This window comes from Octopus bimaculoides, chromosome 6, assembly GCF_046866305.1.
Source record: "Octopus bimaculoides isolate indiv1 chromosome 6, ASM4686630v1, whole genome shotgun sequence".
NCBI classification, from domain to species: Eukaryota; Metazoa; Mollusca; class Cephalopoda; order Octopoda; family Octopodidae; genus Octopus; species Octopus bimaculoides.
The window spans coordinates 10,610,014-10,628,374 of NC_142933.1; the positions used below are offsets into that span (position 1 = coordinate 10,610,014).

An 18,361-nucleotide genomic window follows, 5' to 3' on the forward strand; every position below is an offset into this window, starting at 1 on the left:
GAGTCGTTATCCTGCACTATAATCACTACAAGATATGGAGACTGCTTTAGCTGAAGAATGGACAAAAATCCCTTTGGAAACAATTCAAACTATGTATGAGTCTATATCTCGTAGAACGCAAGCTGTAATTACTGCCAAAGGCGGTCCTGCCCCATATTAGAATAAATTTGTTTGAAATTTTAAGGTGTTTCCATTATTTTGTCCAACTCCTGTATACATAATTGTTAAAGAGGACAGCAATTGTTAAGGCGAGGCAAACATCTCAAGTCAATCATATTATTATTGGAAGAGAAACTGAAACTCTTCGAGCTGTTTCTGGGAAATCACAGAGTATGAGATGTTCCGTCATCGGAGACAAATAGGGGAAACGAAAAGGGCATACATTAATGAAATGACGGCATACGGGACAAGAATAAAATACTAAGGAGAGGAAGAAAGAGAAGAAAATAGAATTATAAAAGTTCACAGTTCAACTTTCCGATCTTGGAGAATTAGATCCATAAGTCCTTAGGTGCAATCCTGCACAAATCCAAGTGGGTTAAGGTCTAAACACCCAGAAAAAAGACGGGAACATATCAACGTTCAGTAACAGAATGGTAGCGGAGGTGGCTATTAAGTGGTAAACAGAAAGACAAGTATATGAATAGAAAGAGAGGTGAAATAAATAGAGTTTGAAGGAAAATTGAAGGCTGGCATTAAGTGTAAAGCAATACATATAAAAAATATTCTTTTTCCGCTTAATAACCACCAAGGCTGCGATATAAGGACTGTGTCATGGCCCCGTTAAAAGCCTGTGATATGCAGGAGACTGGCTGGGAGAGCAATGTTTTCTTCACCACAGATTGAAGAAGCCGATTAAGGAGAGGCTCGACACCTTTGAGAGGGCGCGTATTGTGCATGAAGAATTTGGGCGTGCTGCTCGAAAGCGCACTGCTGGTGTAGTGAATGGAGAAAGCTTGGTTTGCAATGTTTGCAGTCGTGTATGCTTGTCACGAGCAGGACTCATCAGCCACCAACGGAGCCGCAAATGCAAAATATATGTTAGTCCTAAAGCATATACATACATACATACATACATACATACATGCACACATACATGCATACATATGTATATATATATATATATATATATATATATATATATATATATATATATATAAAATCGTCTGCAGTGATTGTTGAGTTAAAGTATTGTACTTATGCTATCATTCTCTTTACTCGAACTGCCAAGTTACAAAGACATAAAAAATCCGCAATCGATTGTCAAGCCGTTGGATGACAATCACTACTGATTGACAGTTGATTATTATCAATTTTTCAGAACCTTTTGGTGTTGCCTTCTGGAGCATAAATAAATAAATGATCTGAATTGCCGACTCTTGAGTATGCTACATACAGCTGGCCATGGGGAAAAAACAGGGTGAGCAAGGCTTAGGCCTACTAAGTCTACGTACTGTCCCTTGGCCTTTTTTATGGTCATTGCAAAACTCAGTTGTACAGGAAATTGCAGTAGCTTGAACTCAAATAGCATGTCATAAGAAATCAGCAAAAATCGTGATATGAAGACAACCTCACCATTTGCTTTGCTAGTGAGAATGATCGCCTCTAAGTTTTGGCATTACTTTGTTTATTTGATGTCGTGTGCCATTGCAGGTGAATCCAGATTTCTTAAAAGCATGACTGATGCACCAATCGTGAGGTGCAAGTTCTGAGGTGGAAGGTTTGCTGGTACCAGGCTATTCAAAAGTTCGGTGGGATAGTTCACAGCTTCATCGGAGTTGAACACAAAGTCAATTGACTTGTAGCTGCAACGCTCACATGGCAGCTAATCTAGGAAGTTGATGCTCAAGCCACCCACTGCCTCCTTGTTTGGTGCTCAGGTGGCACGTGTTCTCAGCCAGGTTTGGTCATTAAATTGGATCCCAAGGTTTGGAAACACTCCAGATATTAGTTACTGTATGTCCGATACAATGTGACCAAAAGGCAAACTAACCTGGCCAACCTGTCCACCAACCAGAGTGCCATTAGCAGCGTCCAATTGCTTCCGAGAGAACGTGCCAGCTTCTTGATCACCACTGAGCTGCACTCTCATGTTTGTTTTGAGCCTTAACTTCTTCACACCCCTCCATGAGTAGAACGATCGTATATTGATATTTATCTCGTCAGCTCTTGTTCTCTGCGGGATCACTGGAAGGGTCTGTCTAAAGTCTCCTGCAAACTGGACTCTGGCACTTGTGTGTTGTGCTTCAGACTCTGCAGTGTCTTGTCAAGAGCGTCGCCTCATCTCAGATAATCAACTTGCCCTCACTCAAGAGTTTACATTTAATTGTTTCACAACTGATGTTGCAGGTTGCCTTCTCTTTCTTGGACAGGTCCAAAAGGAGTCTGAAGTACGAATGGGCTATGCGGCCAAACTGTAGTAGGATGGCCGCTATTCCACTTGAATTTTTCTATAGAACGTTGATGACAAATGTCTTGCCAGTTCCACCCGCGTCCCCCAAGAAAAATACACCTCCCCTTTCATCTTCAGTGCCCTAAATGGTGGAATTATATGCATTCCTTTGGTCCTCTATCAGCCGGTGCTCGTTATCAGTAACATACGTTGCCATTTGTTCGATATCATAGTTGATCTCCCACATGTGCCCAATCGCTAGAGTGTTAGTTGCCTATTCTGGTTAGGGAAGGCCAAAAGTGGCGGTTCTTTGGCTCCCATAGCTTGGACTCGGGTGTCCAGGTCAAGTAGTGCTTCATTGTAAATTGCATCATTGATGTCGATATTTTCAGCTGAGCTCTGTCTTTGAATCTTGTGCAGGATGTCTTCATCCACGCTTTCGTTGAGGGTCTCCCAAAGCTTGAGAGACTCACCCAAGCCACATGTCATCGGTATGATGAAAAATAACTGGTGCAGTCGACTTGGCGCTCTGCTAACTTCTGCCTTTTCCAGTGTCTGATACCAGTGGGCATCATCCTCCAGTAGCCCATGTTTGGCAGAGGCTGCTTTGTAGGTCGTACAGTCCTCTCCATTATACCTTCGCAGGTCTGTGAACGAGGTAGGACCTCTGACAGTGTGCAGCAGCAGACACAGAAAGAAACACTCCTGCTGATTGAGATGGTAGAGAGTGTAGAGTCTCCATTTGAGAACGAATTTTACCCAATCCCGGTAGGAACTGGGGGTTATTACCCGGCATCCATGTATGACATTACAGAGAAAACAAAAACCTTCCAACAGGCGCAGGTGGGATACCCGATAGTTACTAGTTTTCCTACACGTTTGGGCTTTTCATATAAAATATAGATACATGCATACCTGTAAATATATATAGGGGGATATATAGAGGGAAATAAAAACTGAAACTATTCAGAAGATGAACTTTCGTATATAGGCATATAGATACTTATATATTTACAGAAAAAAATTTACATGGGGTACAAAAAATAGAGAAAACTCAGTGGAGAAGGCATGGTATTTCAGGTCCAGCAGTTAGCTATTTCTTTGGACTCGAAATTACGTAATGTTGTCAGATTGAGTGTCCAAAGTATCAAAGTTATACAACCAGTAGTTGAGACATATATACATTATGGAAAACTCGGCTTCTGTCATTAGGGTCGAAAGATTGTCGACTGTAGGACCAGAAATGCCCTGACCCCTCCCCTTAGTTTTCTGTATTTTTTCTAGTTCCATCTAAATTTTTTCTGTAAATATATAGATATTTATATGCTTATACGCTAGCGTTCATCCTCTGAATGTTTTCAGTTAATGAGTTTCTCTCTCTATATATATTTATATGTGTATGCGTATGTACGAATATTTTACATATAAAGTCTAATCGTGTTTATTTGCATCACTAACTCCATATCAGCTCACCTAGTTTCCTCTTATAGCTAATCTTAACCTCGTGGGCTTCGTCCTCGATAAAGACTTCGGAGTGTATGTTGAAATCGTTTGAGGTCTAATATGTGTTTTTTATAGTGACCTTTTATATTGATATCTCTGGATATCGCTTGTTGATTCTTTCTCTCTCTCCCCCCTTTGTGTGTATGTATATATATATATATATATATATATATATATATATAATTCCTTGGATATATTAATTGTATCATTTAGTCCGATGGAGGATTCAATCGACTGTAATTCTCTTGCATAATCGTCTATAACCTTTATTATCGCTCGTGACGGACGGAGTAATGTTAGAAGTAAAGTGACCAATACTAACTTTGGTACGTCGAGTAGTCAAATCACATTCCTATTTTCAGTCTTGGTCCCAACTATGATACGAAAAAACTGCGACTAATACTAATTTATAGAACTATCCTTGTTATTGTCTTCCCCGTTTTTACTAATATCTTCTTTTGTAGTTTGGTTAGTATTGTTAAAATCGATCCTGATTTTTGTGAAGTTACTGTTATTTGTATTGCAATTGTATTCAATGGGAGTATTTTCTTTACCACACCCTGTATTTATTGTGCTAAAAGCAGTATTATTTTATCATTAGTTTTGCATGTGATTCCATTCATATTGAATCTTATCTGACTTAGTATCTTTAGTACGTTTAAAATGCTTCATGTTATTGTTAGGCTACAAAGATTTGTTACATTAATTCTTACTTTTAGTGTCATATTTATTCATTTTTATTAATAGTGCTGAAATTGGATTTAATTTTATATTAAGATTATTTTCCTATCATAAGCTTCATTATTAATATTTATACTACTACTATTATTACGCTCACCAATATTATTAACCGTATCCCACGCAGTATCCATATTGGTTTCAAATTCTGATTCAAGGCCAGTAATTTTCGTGGAGTGGGTAAGTCGTTCATATCGATCCCAGCGCTCAACTAGTACTTATCTTAATCGACGCCTAAAGGGATAGAAGACAAGGTCGATAACTCAGTAGTTATATTATCATTTGCTTACGTTCACATACTGAATTATCTCCACAATCAGTACGGCAGGCGTATATTTTAATATCAGGATTAGTTATTAATACGCATGGTATTAACACCTCTATTTTTCGAGTAAATGCAGTATCCAAGATGGTAGATAGATAGATAGATAGATAGATAGATAGGTTTCTTTATTAGCCACACAGGGCTCAACACAGAGTGGACAAAATACAAATGTAGAGTTTTTTCTTTTCGAGGGGGTCGAAAATAAAGCAGAAAAAAAAGACAAAAGTGGGGACAACGATGAAAAAAAAAACATCGCAAAACGTTTGGGGTATTTACAAAAAATACGAAATAATACAAAAAATTCCCAATAAATGGGGAGGTTATCCGTGGAAAGAAAAACCTACGAAAAGACCACGGTAACCTCGGTCTTTAGTGTCACAGTTTGTTAAATAAAATTTCTTTTATTTAAGCAAGAAACGTAAGTAACTCTCTGTTTACAAAATTTTAAAACGTTTTATAGAATCATGGTCAAGGTGGCTTCGTCATTTATACGTGCCATCCTTGCTACATGTATCCATCTTTTTTCGAAACATTTGCTAGACAACACTTGCCTCTCTACTCTCACCTTCCTTTTCAAGTGATACTTGAAAAAGTTGATGAGAGATTGACCAGAGAGGAAAGTATTTGTCTCTAATCCTTTCAGACGCGTCCACCAGATGCATTCTTTGGCCATAGCCACAAGTACGATAAATACAGCTCTTCCTTCTCGTTTAAAGGAAGGAGGCGTGACGATATTGACGATAGACTCGGTTGATAAACCGACTCGTCCCACACGCGACAGCAGTCATTCGACATAAGCCCACAGCTCCGAAATGGTTGGACACTGCACGAGTGCGTGCAGAACGGTTTCATCGCTCTGACCGCATCTCGGGCAGGTCGGCCCCGCATTTCACGAGCCGTGTCGATAGAGCTTATCCCGAACGGGTAGCGCCTCTCGGTAACACTGCCAGGCCAGGGATCTCTGGAAGTTGTCCATAGGTCCCGGCCCGAAAGTCGTCCTGAACAGGCGGGTCAGGTATTCCTCGTCGACGCCCAGGTTCGCCCCGAGATCGTCGTCGTACCTGCCCTCCACTAATCCCCTATAGAATGACTTCGTTGTGATGCAGCCGCTCAAGGTCGACCCGGGACGGCAAAGTTGTTGCAGAGCAACGCGACACTCACGATGCCATTCGCCATTCCTCGGCCTCTTTTTGATCCACGACTGCAGCTCGGTCATGGAGACGAGCTGCGGGAAAGCGCATCGCACAAACGGCGACCACACCTGCTCACCGTCGTCTACGTAGAGCCGGAGATGTCGCAGTCTCAGCGCATGTCTGCGCATCATCAACCACGGCATGCCCAGCCCTCCTTTCAGCGGGTGTTGGCAACAAACGGATCGCCTCACCATCGGAACGCTTCCTTTCCACAAAAAGCGGAAGAGGATGCGCTCCATTTCGGTGATGGCGCGATCGGGACAAGGCACGACGGTCAGGCGGTATTCGATGACGGACGCGATGTACGCGTTCGCCACCTCCGCCCGACCTTTTAGGGACAGCTTCCTCTCGGACCATTGCCGGCAGAGAGTGGCCACCCTACTCGTTATCTCGTCCCAGTTCTTCTCCGTTTGCAGGTCCGGACCGAACCAGACTCCGAGCAACTTGACCGGACCGTCCGTCCAGCGTCCCACTACTGAGACGCTGCCGGACGGTATGGGCTTGCTTCTCCAGGTGCCGTGCAGCAAACCCACCGACTTATCCCAGTTGATTTTCGCTCCCGTCACCGCTTCGTAGTCTTTCAGCGTCTCGCCGACAAGCTCGATGTGCTCGTGGCTAGACGCTATGACGGTGACGTCGTCCGCGTATGCCGACACGCTCGTCCCGCACCCCAGTTCTCGCGGGATGCCCCTCAGCGTCGCCAGCTTCCGCAGTAGTGGCTCGAGAGTCAATACGTACAGGAGCGGCGACAGGGGGCATCCCTGACGAACCGAACGTGCAATGTCGAAGGGTCCCGATAGACGTCCATTGACGCGAACAACCGAACGGATGCCTGTGTACAAGGCAGCCATCCAGCCGCGGAAAACGGGACCGAAGCCGGCCGCTTCGAGGACGGCCTCCAAGTATCGATGGTCTACCCTATCGAAAGCTTTGGATTGATCCAAATTGATCAGGGTCCCACCCATGCCAAGTTCCTTAACTACCCTCTCTATGATGTAGCGCATCAGATGGAGGTTGTCATGGATCCTCCGGCCCGGCACGGCGCACGTCTGCTCCGTGCCGACCAGTTTCTCGATGACAAGCGCCAACCGCTTGGCTAACACCTTGGCCAAAAGTTTCATGTCTGCATTGAGCAGAGTGATGGGCCTAAAGTTATCTATGGCGTCCCCCTTGTTTGGATCTTTCTTCAGCAGCGTTACCGCTCCTCGGCTCACAAAACCGGGAATGCTCCCGTTCTGCTGCCAGTTGCAGTACACGGCCGCCAAGACTTCTCCAAACAAGTCTGGCATACAGTTGTAAAGCTCGTAGGGCAGACCATCCAAACCCGGAGATTTGTCCGTCGAGCAACCCGCCATCGCGTCCCTCACCTCCTCCGCCGTGATGACCCCTTCGCAGCACTCCGCCTCTCTTGCCGAGAGTCGTGGCAAGCTGTGCAGGTAGGCACTAAAGTCCACCCTGCCTTCTCGCTCGCCACTCCTCCCGAACAGTCGGGCAAAATGCCGCTGAAACGCCTCGCACATCTTGCTCGGCTCGAGCAATTTGCGAACCCTGTTCGTCTACCAGAGACCGGATGGTGGCTCTGTTACCCCGCTGCGCCTCCGCCACCCGGACCTCTCGTGCGGCTCCAACACCTTTATTCCTCAGAGCACGCATCCTTGCCCTGACAGCAAACACCCTTCGTGTTTAGCATTGAAATGTTGGTCGAGGGCCAACCTCGCCGCTAAAACGTCGGATGCGATGTCACTTCGCAATGCCTCTTCTAACTTTATCACTAGCTCCCCCTCTACTCTGTTCCTCTCTACAGCTAGTGCCCTGCTATACCTTATTGCTTCCGCCTTTACTGCTCTCTTGAGGGCAAACCACCATTTGTTGTTGACGATGGCTCCCGTCAAAGCCCTCTTTACTAACGTGCTAATTCGGTCTCTGAAAACCTGTCTCGACGGGAAAGACGCGTTTAGTTTCCAGTAACCGGGACCCTGCCTATGTGCCTTATCTAAGTCTAGCGTACACGTCACAAGTTTGTGATCCGTGTAGCTGACTATGTGGAACTGTGGACATCCTAAACTATCTCTATCTCTTGTCCTACACACTATCCTATCTAGATACGATCTCGACGACCCAATGCGGTTGCTCCAAGTCCACGTTGGCACATTTGGGTGGTCGAGTCGGTACCTGTCAGACAACTGGAAGCGTCTGAGCAGGTATATGAGGCCTTTGCATCCCCTTCTAGTTTTGTCACTCCCCACGTAGTCTAGATGCGTGTCCAAGGTAGCATTCCAATCCCCCACTAAAAGTAAGGGACGAGACGTTCCCAGGAATACTTCTAGACGTCGAAAGAAGTCTGACCGACCTGTTAAAGGAGGCACATAAACTGCCAGCAACCGAAAAGCGCCTCCATCGCTGCCGTCCACATCTAGAACAACCAGTCTACCCTCCGGGTCCGTAAATATCGTCTTTACTTGGAGATCCAGACTCTTGCGAAAAAGAACCGCCGTGCCACTACCGCCTATCCTCGGCAGACAGGGAGAAAAATAAATGTTAAACTGTCCGCCAAACATGGACTTTAGGGCCCGCGGTTCATGGAGTCTGGTCTCACTAATGGCTATGATATCCAAATTGTGTGACTTGATGTCATTTAAGAGGTACCCTTGTTTCTAAGGGGACCCTAAGCCACGCACATTCACACAACCAATCTTCACCATGATTCTATTTATACGTGTGCTTTAAAGCACAAAACAAAAGAACAAAGTGTTACTTACCGTTAGAAAGTTTTGTTTCCTCCTTGGATTTTTCACCAAGGAGGCTATTGTACAATTTCTTGCACAAATATTTCTAGAATCCTCCTACCGAGTTGGGGTAGAGGGATTTTATTGTGTTGTGTAATGCTGGTGTTACATGAATAATTTTAATGTGTTTTGGCGGTGTTGTACGTGGGTGGTTGTTGGTTTTGATATCGTTATTTGTGATGTTTGTTTTAGAGTTGATGTAATTCATCAACTCTGTGTTTGTACTGTCTATTGCTGTTAGCATTGTTTTTTTTATATTACTATTGGTGTTAGTAGTATTTTCGGGAGATGTGAATCTCCCTGCTTTGTTTGTGTTTGCATTTTGTTTTGTTTTCTTCTTACTGTGCTTCCTCTTTCCTTTCGTAGCTATTTTCCACTCCTCCCCACTCTCTTCATCGGATGATGGGAGATCTGAGGAGTCAGAAAGAGGTAACGGCAAATTTTGTGCGTCTGTGTGTGTTTCTGTGAGTGTTTGTGTTGCTGTTTTTATTGATGTTGGCTGCTTGTTATTTATGTGTGGTGTATGTGATATGGGGGAGGGAGAGGCAGTCTTGGAATTTTCTTTCTTTTCTTCTGTTTTTGCAGTTTCTGTTGTCTTTTCTGTTGTGGTTATTGCTGATATTTCTGTTGTTGTTTTTTGTGTTGCTGGTGGTGTTGGTAGTAAGGTTTTTCTGTTGGGGGTATTTGGTAGTTGCTTCTGTTGTTGTTGTTGTTGTTGTTGTTGTTGTTGTTGTTGTTTTTGTTTAGTGGCCAGAGGGCAGTCCTTTTTCAGATGTGCTTCGCTGTTGCATAGGTAACAGCGAGGTCGCCTGCCCTCTACTACCACATACAGCTTGTGGTCCTCTCCCAATCTAATGTTTGGAGGAATTTTCTGTGAAGCCTCCTCCGTGATGTGGAGAAGGATTTCCAGATTTTTCCCTCCCCAGTTCTTTTCCTCTCCGACCGTAATCTCCAAAATATTTGCCTCCTCCATTTCCAGGCACACGGCCGATATCAGCCATTGGGTGTCCACCTCCGATGGCACATTTTTTATCATAACTTTGGTCACTCTCTGTCCTAGATAACTCGGTATCATTACCAAGTCATCTGTGCGGAGAGAGAGTGTCGAAAATTGTTTAGCTAAATTTTCATCCAGAAATCTCACTTGCACCGTTCCAAATTTTCTTCCCCAGGTGACATGATTCTGATAAGGCCAAATTTGTCTAAGACAAACTTCAATTTTATCTGTGCTAACATTTTCTACACGTCTGGTTTTTGTGTTTACCAGTTTATAAATGATGCACTTTTTATTTTTCATTTCTATAATATCTTTTGGTATGTTTATTCTGACATCATCTCCTTCTTTCGTAAGAAGGGATTTTGTGTCTTTTATTTGTTTTTGTGTGAATGTCACTATTGTTCTTTTTTCCTTTAGAGCATTTGCGAAATTTGTTTTTGTTGTGTTGGCGGACATGTTCTTCTGGATATTTTTGTTTATGTTGGTGTATGTACTGCCTGGTTCAAAGGTGGTGGTAGTGGCAGCAGAGTTTGTTGAACAGGTGATGGTGTCATTGCTGACGGCCGATAACTTTACTTCCTTGTTGTTGCTGTTGTTGTTGTTGTCGTTGTTGTTGTTGTTGTTGTTGTTGTCGTTGTTGTTGGTGGTGGTGATGATGGCGTCAGCAGCAATGGTGCTTACGTCAGAGACATTTGTTTTTACGCATGGTTTTGTAACCTTGGTTACAGTTTTGTTTTTGTTGTTGGTGTTGGTGTTGGTGGTGGTGGTGGTGGTGAGAGGGCTGTTAGTAGCTGTAATTACCGTCTTTGTGACGTTTACAGCAACTGCGTTCCTGTCACTGTGTGAGTACGCGCTACTCTGTTCTTTTTCTCTTCTGGCATCTGAAGCCTCGGGAAATGCTTGTCAAAAGAACAAGACAAGCGTTCCAAAATTATGTTTCTCGACATTTTTCAAATGTCAAGAAGGAAATGTTTGTATTTTGCTAGGGCCGAAACTGCCCCTGGGGGCCAATTCCTGCCCTTGAAAATACACATAATTGAAGCTTAGGTGCTTCGCAACAAAATTATTTTAAAATTCCAACAAAATGTGGACAGTAAATGGTCAAATAAACGTTTACCTTCGCAGCCGATGTGACAGCACGTCCGTGAGAAGAGATAGATAGATAGATAGATAGATAGATAGAGAGAGAGAGAGAGATAGATAGATAGATAGATAGATAGATAGAGAGATAGAGAGATAGATAGATAGATAGATAGATAGATAGATAGATAGATAGATAGATAGACAACTTTCTTTATTAGCCACACAGGGCTGAACACAGATGGGACAAATACAATATAGAGTTTTTCTTTTCGAGGGGGGCGAAAACAAAGTAAAAAAAAAAAAACAAAAACAAAAGTAAGGACAACGATCAAATGGAATCGAAATTGCTTGAGATATGTACAAAAAATAAAATAATACAACGAGTTCCCAAGAAATGGGGAGATTTATCCGTGGAAAGAAAAACCTACGAAAAGACCATGGTAACCTCGGGCAATAATGTACATGTTAATAGATTTAATTACAAAAAGTTTAGTAACACTCTGCTTTCAATTGTTTTTTCCCCGTTTCATAGGATCATGCTCAAGGTGGCTTCGTCATTTATACGTGCCATCCTTGCTACATTCACCCATCTTTTTTGGAAGCAGTCATTAGACAACACTTGCCTCTCTACTCTCACCTTCCTTTTCAAGTGATACTTGGAAAAGTTGATGAGAGATTGACCAGAGAGGAAAGTGTTTGTCTCTAATTCTATCAGACGCGTCCACCAGATACATTCTTTCGCCATAGCCACAAGTACGATAAAAACAGCTCTTCCTTCCCGTTTAGATAGATAGATAGATATATAGATAGACAGACAGACAGATAGATAGATAGATAGATAGATAGATAGATAGATAGATAGATAGATACAAAAGCGCACACATTCAGATACAGAAGCAGAGAAAATACAATTAGTTTAGATATAGACCTTATATTTTCTGTTCTATACCAATTAAATCAAATCAAGATACTGTCATATAACTTTATATTAGACGCGTTTCTCATTTTATGTGTTGTAAGAATACATTGATGAACAAATTCTGAGCTACAATTCAAAACAATCATGTAAATATTTCATACAAATTTCTTATCGAAATAAAATATTTTTAAAGGTTTACTTACGTATATCAAAAAGAGAAAGGAGTGAAAAAACTTTAAAGAATGACGAACGCGAAAAAGACGTGTTTTTATACCAAATGTAACACCGCCAACACTAATAAACAGCTGGTGATAATAAATCAGTTTATATAATGTCATAATTTAATGGGATATTAATGACATTGCAAAAACTACTGTCTGTCGACTAAAGATTTCTTTTATAGTGTGGAGAGGAGAGGAAAGAACAGTTTCTACTACTGCATCTGAATTACATGATTAGGTACTTACATGAATAATCATAACATCATGCGTTAATCACATTTGATCCTCAGTGTGTTAAATACATCCTTCTGTTACATTTTACTTTATCTTTCACTGTCGTTAAACATGACCAAAATACGTAAGTTATTGTTTTCCACCGATCCACGCAACTTAATGCATAACATCGCAGATATATATATATATATATATATATATATATATATATATATATATATATATGTAAATATATATGTGTGTGTGTGTGTGTGTGTGTGTGTGTGTGTGTGTGTGTGTGTGTGTGTGTGTGTGTGTGTGTGTGTATACAAGCTGCGTCAGTTTTTTAACGACACATCTTTCAAAAGCTTTAATTTTATTCCAATTTTTTTCCTACTTTACATTTCACATAACTAATAACAGGCGGCATGAGCATGATTCATCAAATCAAAAGGTATGCAGTCAGTGTTGCACAATGATACAAATGTAGCTCGGTGACTGAAAGTTATCCGATCTTCCGTTATCAAAGTTTGGTAGACAAAACTGTACTTGGTGACTACAAGAAGAAGAAAACTAACTTAGCCATGTCATTAGTCGGCTGTCGTTAGCCATTCGGTATGATCCCACATTCTTGAATTATGAGTTGTATGAACTTTTTTGGTATTGCGTCGAATATTGAGCGACTGCTTGGAAAAAGTATGGCGAAGTGGAGGACGGAACTGACAGCATACGGAAGATGTTTAAGGACAATAGAAATCAGGAGCGGCATCTTGCAAGGGAATTGCCGTCCCCACTGATCTTTGTACTGTTCATGGTGCCACTAACACTGATTCTGAAGAAAGCAAAGTCTGGGAATGTATTCAAGAGCTGCCAACAAAAATGTCAACCAACTGTTATTCATGGATGACCACAAACTTTGTGGTAAAGATGAATGCCAAGTCAGTTCCTTCGTTCATACGATGTATACTTTCAGTGCTGATATCAGAATGGAGTTCGGACTGAGAAAGTGTGGTGTGTCGATCTTAAAGAGAGGCAAAATTAAATGCATGGACGGGCTAGCGATACCGTCGGGGGAGGTTATGAAGCAGATAGAAGAGACGGGCTATAAGGACTTGAGAATTTTGGAAATGGATAAATTGATGGGAAAAGAAATGACAGAAAAATTTAAGGTGGAGTACTTGCGCAGACTGAGACTGATCCTTAAGTCTAAATTAAACAGACGGAATAAGATTGAAGCTATGAACACTTAGGCGGTTTCATTCCTTAGATATGGTGCAGGGGTTATCGCATGGACAGAAGACGAACTAAACATCTTAGACAATTCTTGAAATAATCTACACTCGCTATCAACTTTTCTCCTTTTTGACAAAGATATTTTAGGTAAAATAAAACAGAGCAAAATGTAGACCTAAAGAAAAGAAAACAATTTGTTAGTCATTGAATTAATTAAAAAAGAATACTTGTTCCAATAAAATATTTAAACAAATCTTTAAATAATTGAAGTAGGTTTTTCTGTTAGAAACTAAATCATTGACTCTATTATCAGTCATACTCAACCAATCAACGTTCATAATAATGTAAAGTATGAACATCTTTACATGTTCCACCTTCTGTATAAATATTTAACCAAACAGTTTTGTATCAATTTGATGATATTCTCCTGTCATCTTATTCATTCCTTCAGAGTGTGATGTTAATAACCTGCAAACATATTTCTCCTCATACATTCTGCCAAGTGAAAGTGAAGCAGATTCAGAATATTTTCTGAGAATATGCACTTTCAAGTCTTCTTCAAAATTACAGCCGCTTGAAACGAAATGTTCAGCAAGTTCTGTCGAACTACTGTTATTGTGCCTGGCATCGAATCTGTGCCCATTAAACCTTTTGTTTAATTGTTCTGTCGAACAACCAACATAAATTAAGTTGTGTTTCGTGCATTCTGCAGCGTACTCCAAATGGGAATCTTTACATGTTCCGCCTTCTGTATAAATCATAACATTTCTGTCATGATTTCTGATGGAATTCCCTTCACTTATGTTGTTGCACAATGAACAGGGCTTACCTCTCTTGCGGCTGTTCCTTAAGGTACAGCGTGCAGATACTCCAACGTTCGTTTTCTTGGAGTCAGATATAGAGGTCAATAAATCTCTTATATTCTTATTCAGTCTAAAGGCTACAATAGGGATAAGTAGATAAAAATAGTATTATTATTATTATTATTATTATTATTATGAGAAGAGAAAGAGGAAAAGGAGGAGGAGGAAATGGAAGGAAGTGGAGAAGAAGAAGAAGAAGAAGAAGAAGAAGAAGAAGAAGAAGAAGAAGAAGAAGAAGAATAGTATCTCTTGTGTGTGCATGAACTTCAAAGAAAGTAAAATAAATCTGATTCTGTCAGGTTGGGCAGACAGACCTATGTGTACCATGCACAAGATTTAGCCTGGAACCGAGACTCCAGAGCTTAGATAAGGAAAACCGAGCAGAATTTCTTCAGACTGTGATGTTATTCTGAGTCACTGGTCACAATAACTGCAGAAATGACATTATCATTAAGAAAAAATAAGGTTATTATCTTTGTATTGATTTCTGAGCAGATAAGGAGTTTTACACTCTTTTATCATAAGCAAGAATTTCTATTTAGTCGCCTATGTTATTTGTACGGCTTTATAATCTGGTCGGAGTTATCTCTTGTCAGTATCCCTTACTGAGGAAAGCTAAGAAGCTAGAAAGACGTCTAAGTGTCCGCTAGGGGAAGCACTGGGCAGAAGTATTTTATACCCTTTTACCATAAGCGAGAACATCTTCGCGGAAACTGCAGTGAATTTGCCGTTAGAAGTTCTGACTCGCTGTATTCATTGGAGTCTTTTAAGAATATTCCTTGTTTTTATTGGAGTGCTTATACCAGTTGTTGGCACTCCGTTGTTTACGACGTCGAGGGCTCCAGTTGATCCGATCAACGGAACAGCCTACTCGTGAAATTAACGTGCAAGTGGCTGAGCACTCCACAGACACGTGTAGCCTTAACGTAGTTCTCGGGGATATTCAGCATGACACAGTGTGACAAGGCTGAGCCTTTGAATTACAGGTACAACAGAAACATGAAGAAAGATTGAGAGAAAGTTGTGGTGGAAGTGTACAGCAGGGTTCGCCACTATCCCTTGCCGGAGACTCGTGGAGCTTTAGGTGTTTTCGCTCAATAAACACTCACAATCGAAACCGCGATCCTATGACCGCGAGTCCGCTGCCCTAACCACTGGTCCATTGCGCCTCCACTTGTTTATACCAGTATTCCTTGCATATAAAGGTGTGAATACATGCTGCTTCTGGCGTACCAAACGTTGTAAATAGTCTTAGTGGCTGTATCATTCTGGAGAAGGTATTATCTTGTAGACGTTGTGGGTCAGCTACACTGATATATCAGAGCTGACATTTTCTATCTGAACATGGCGGTTTGGAGGTATCTTTGTTTCTCTTGGTTAATAGGTATCCTGTAGCTATTGTTTGTACCTTGTTAGCAACAGCATATCATTCTAGCTAGGATTTAATGCACCTATCACAGGTCAAGGAGAGAACAGGTATGGTGCCTGCTTCTCCTCCATGTTTGTGTTGAGGTAGGCCACTCAAACTCCTTCGAGTCGTATGAAGTGTATTGTCAGAGTACTTGTACAGTATTTGTTTTCAAATTCTGAAGATGTAGTTGCTCTCACTTTTTAGTATGTATGTAATGCAGTCATGTCTTTCTTAACTGTTTAGCAGGTTTTGTTTGATAGATAGAATGACACATTGTATCAGTCTACATCATAAATTTTTCCTCTTTCATCTATACTACTGTCTTCAACGTTACCTCACCTCGTGTCCTATCTGTTGCTTCCAGCCTTCACTGAAAATTTCCCTACACGTGTTCAAAAAGAAAAAGGAAAAGCGTTTCTCTTGCGATATTTCTTCTTCAATGCTGTTTTCACCTCAACCTCATCTCCAAATATTTCTGCTTCCATTTCCACTGTAACTTACATTCTGCTTCCACCATCCTCTACACCAATTCCTGCAGCTTGATGCGAGCAGACATCAGCTCTGAACTCTAATCTTTCAAAAATAGAGAAAATATGTCATCATTACAAAATTTGGATCAAGTTGATACAAGCCAAGGGACTACTAAATAGGCATCTACGAGAAATAATAACTACACACAACAGAGCATTCCAAGAAATGATTTCGTGAAAGTCAACTGAAATACCAATCTAAATGACAGGATTTACACAATAATCATTATGGTATCGATGTATGTCAGAAAGCTATCAGGGTAACCTTAATTAATTAGAAACATCGCGAGTTATAATTAAAATCAACAGTTATAATAAAAGCTACACTACATTGCAAACCGCTGTAAGAAAAGCAGATAATATAATATAAACTCTCAGCTTTTCGAATATCAAAGCAGAAAATACATACTATCTATTAAGGTTATGAAATTGAGCCTTCATTGCAATACTGACCAGAAATGCAATATTGTTTGTGAAAATACTCAACACTTTGCTGTTACAAATTTTTAGAGATATAATTTATTGATCCTATATAGCTATTTCCATGTTTATTTTTCCAGCTGTTACATAACATATTAGATTTACACGTGTTGTGCATCTGTTCCCATTAAAGTTACGGAAAATTTATTGTATTTTCATGTTTACATTTAAATTTGATGAATGTTATTTCACTATTAATTGCAACGTAGTTCTCCTGATTACATCTGAACACATACTCATTTGCAACATTCAAATGTTTCTAAGCATTCTGGAGTCCAATAATGGCTTCTGTTTGTATGCCTCAGTACTTGGAATATCACTGAAGTTTATCATAGTAGCAAAATCAATGATGACCTAAAGACATCTAGAAAATGTAAAATGCGACTGACAGTAAAAAAAAAATTCCTGCCAAATACACATGACAGAATGAGATCAAGCGCTAAACGATAAAAGAAAAAAAAAAAGAGTAAATCGGATTGCATAGTTCAGAATACCACAATTAGGAAAGAAACTGGAATATGGAATCTATCCTGAAGAAGGTATATGTGCCTCTGTTTGTTGGGAGATAACGTATTGTAAAGACTGGAATTTAATTCTAAGAATATTGGTGTTATAAAAAGATATGTGGGCCATGCATTGAATTGTATGTTCTTTATTAGGCATTTTTATGTGTTTGCTATTTTATATAGAGCTTCGTAATTGACTAAGCAGAGAAGAAATGCTTCTATCCAGTTGGTGGTTTTACGCAGGTATCAGTGATCTGAGTCAAATAGAGGGATTGCTGTATCGAAATTTGTTGTAAAGAGGTCGTCATTGAGTTTGCTACTAGGATAAACTTGAGTGATATTCCAGGTACCTTGGTATACAAACAGAAGCCATTAGTGAACTCCAGAATGCTTAGATACATTGATTGTTGCAGATGAATATGTGTTCAGAAAAACCAGAGGAGCTCTAGGGTTTTACGGACTAGCAGCCAGAGTGCGATATCTAATGTCGGAAATATGAAGGGTGAAGCAATGTCTACATAGGCTCGGGTACTATGATTAGTAACAAGGTTGGAATATAGAGTCAATACTAAAGAGAAGATAAGTGCTAGTTATATTGGATAAATTAATTTTATCTCAGAGAAAAGTGTTAATTCTGGTGTCCCTCTCTTAGTACGATGTCATTTTTAGTAAAGCCTCAGTGAAATAAATATCGGAGACGATTTGTCTCACGTCGAAGCTTCAAGAGAATATTAGAAGTTTTGCAAGAACTTCTGAATCCTTCTGCAGATATCTCCAGGTCACCAGTGTGTTGCCCCTTAGCTTGTCGCCTTTAGTTGAGTGGAGGCTGCGAGGACTGAGTTAATACTGGACCGTTGCAGGGTTCCACCTACGGTCTCTTGTCAACCAGTGCCATCTTGAGCCGATTTAGCTGCTATGACTACCTCTTTGATCGCTTTTCAAGTATATATGTGTCATGGAGAGAGATC

The 18,361-nt window shown here is 40.8% G+C and overlaps 1 protein-coding gene across 4 annotated transcripts in view; it reads right to left on the reverse strand.

The window, feature by feature from the left end:
- Positions 1-12,519, reverse strand: part of LOC106872057 (uncharacterized) — a 26,021-nt gene extending 13,502 nt beyond the window's left edge. Inside the window, exon 1 of one of the 4 annotated variants that reach the window (XM_089353423.1) lies at positions 12,404-12,519. In XM_089353423.1, the coding sequence (XP_089209549.1) occupies positions 12,404-12,415 (12 nt within the window). In that variant the 5' untranslated portion in view covers positions 12,416-12,519. Of the gene's footprint in view, positions 1-12,139; positions 12,290-12,403 lie in introns of those variants that run through there. The other 3 variants (XM_014918906.3, XM_089353422.1, XM_052969053.2) reach the window with 3 other exon arrangements.
- Between the last annotated feature and the right edge of the window lie 5,842 nt (positions 12,520-18,361).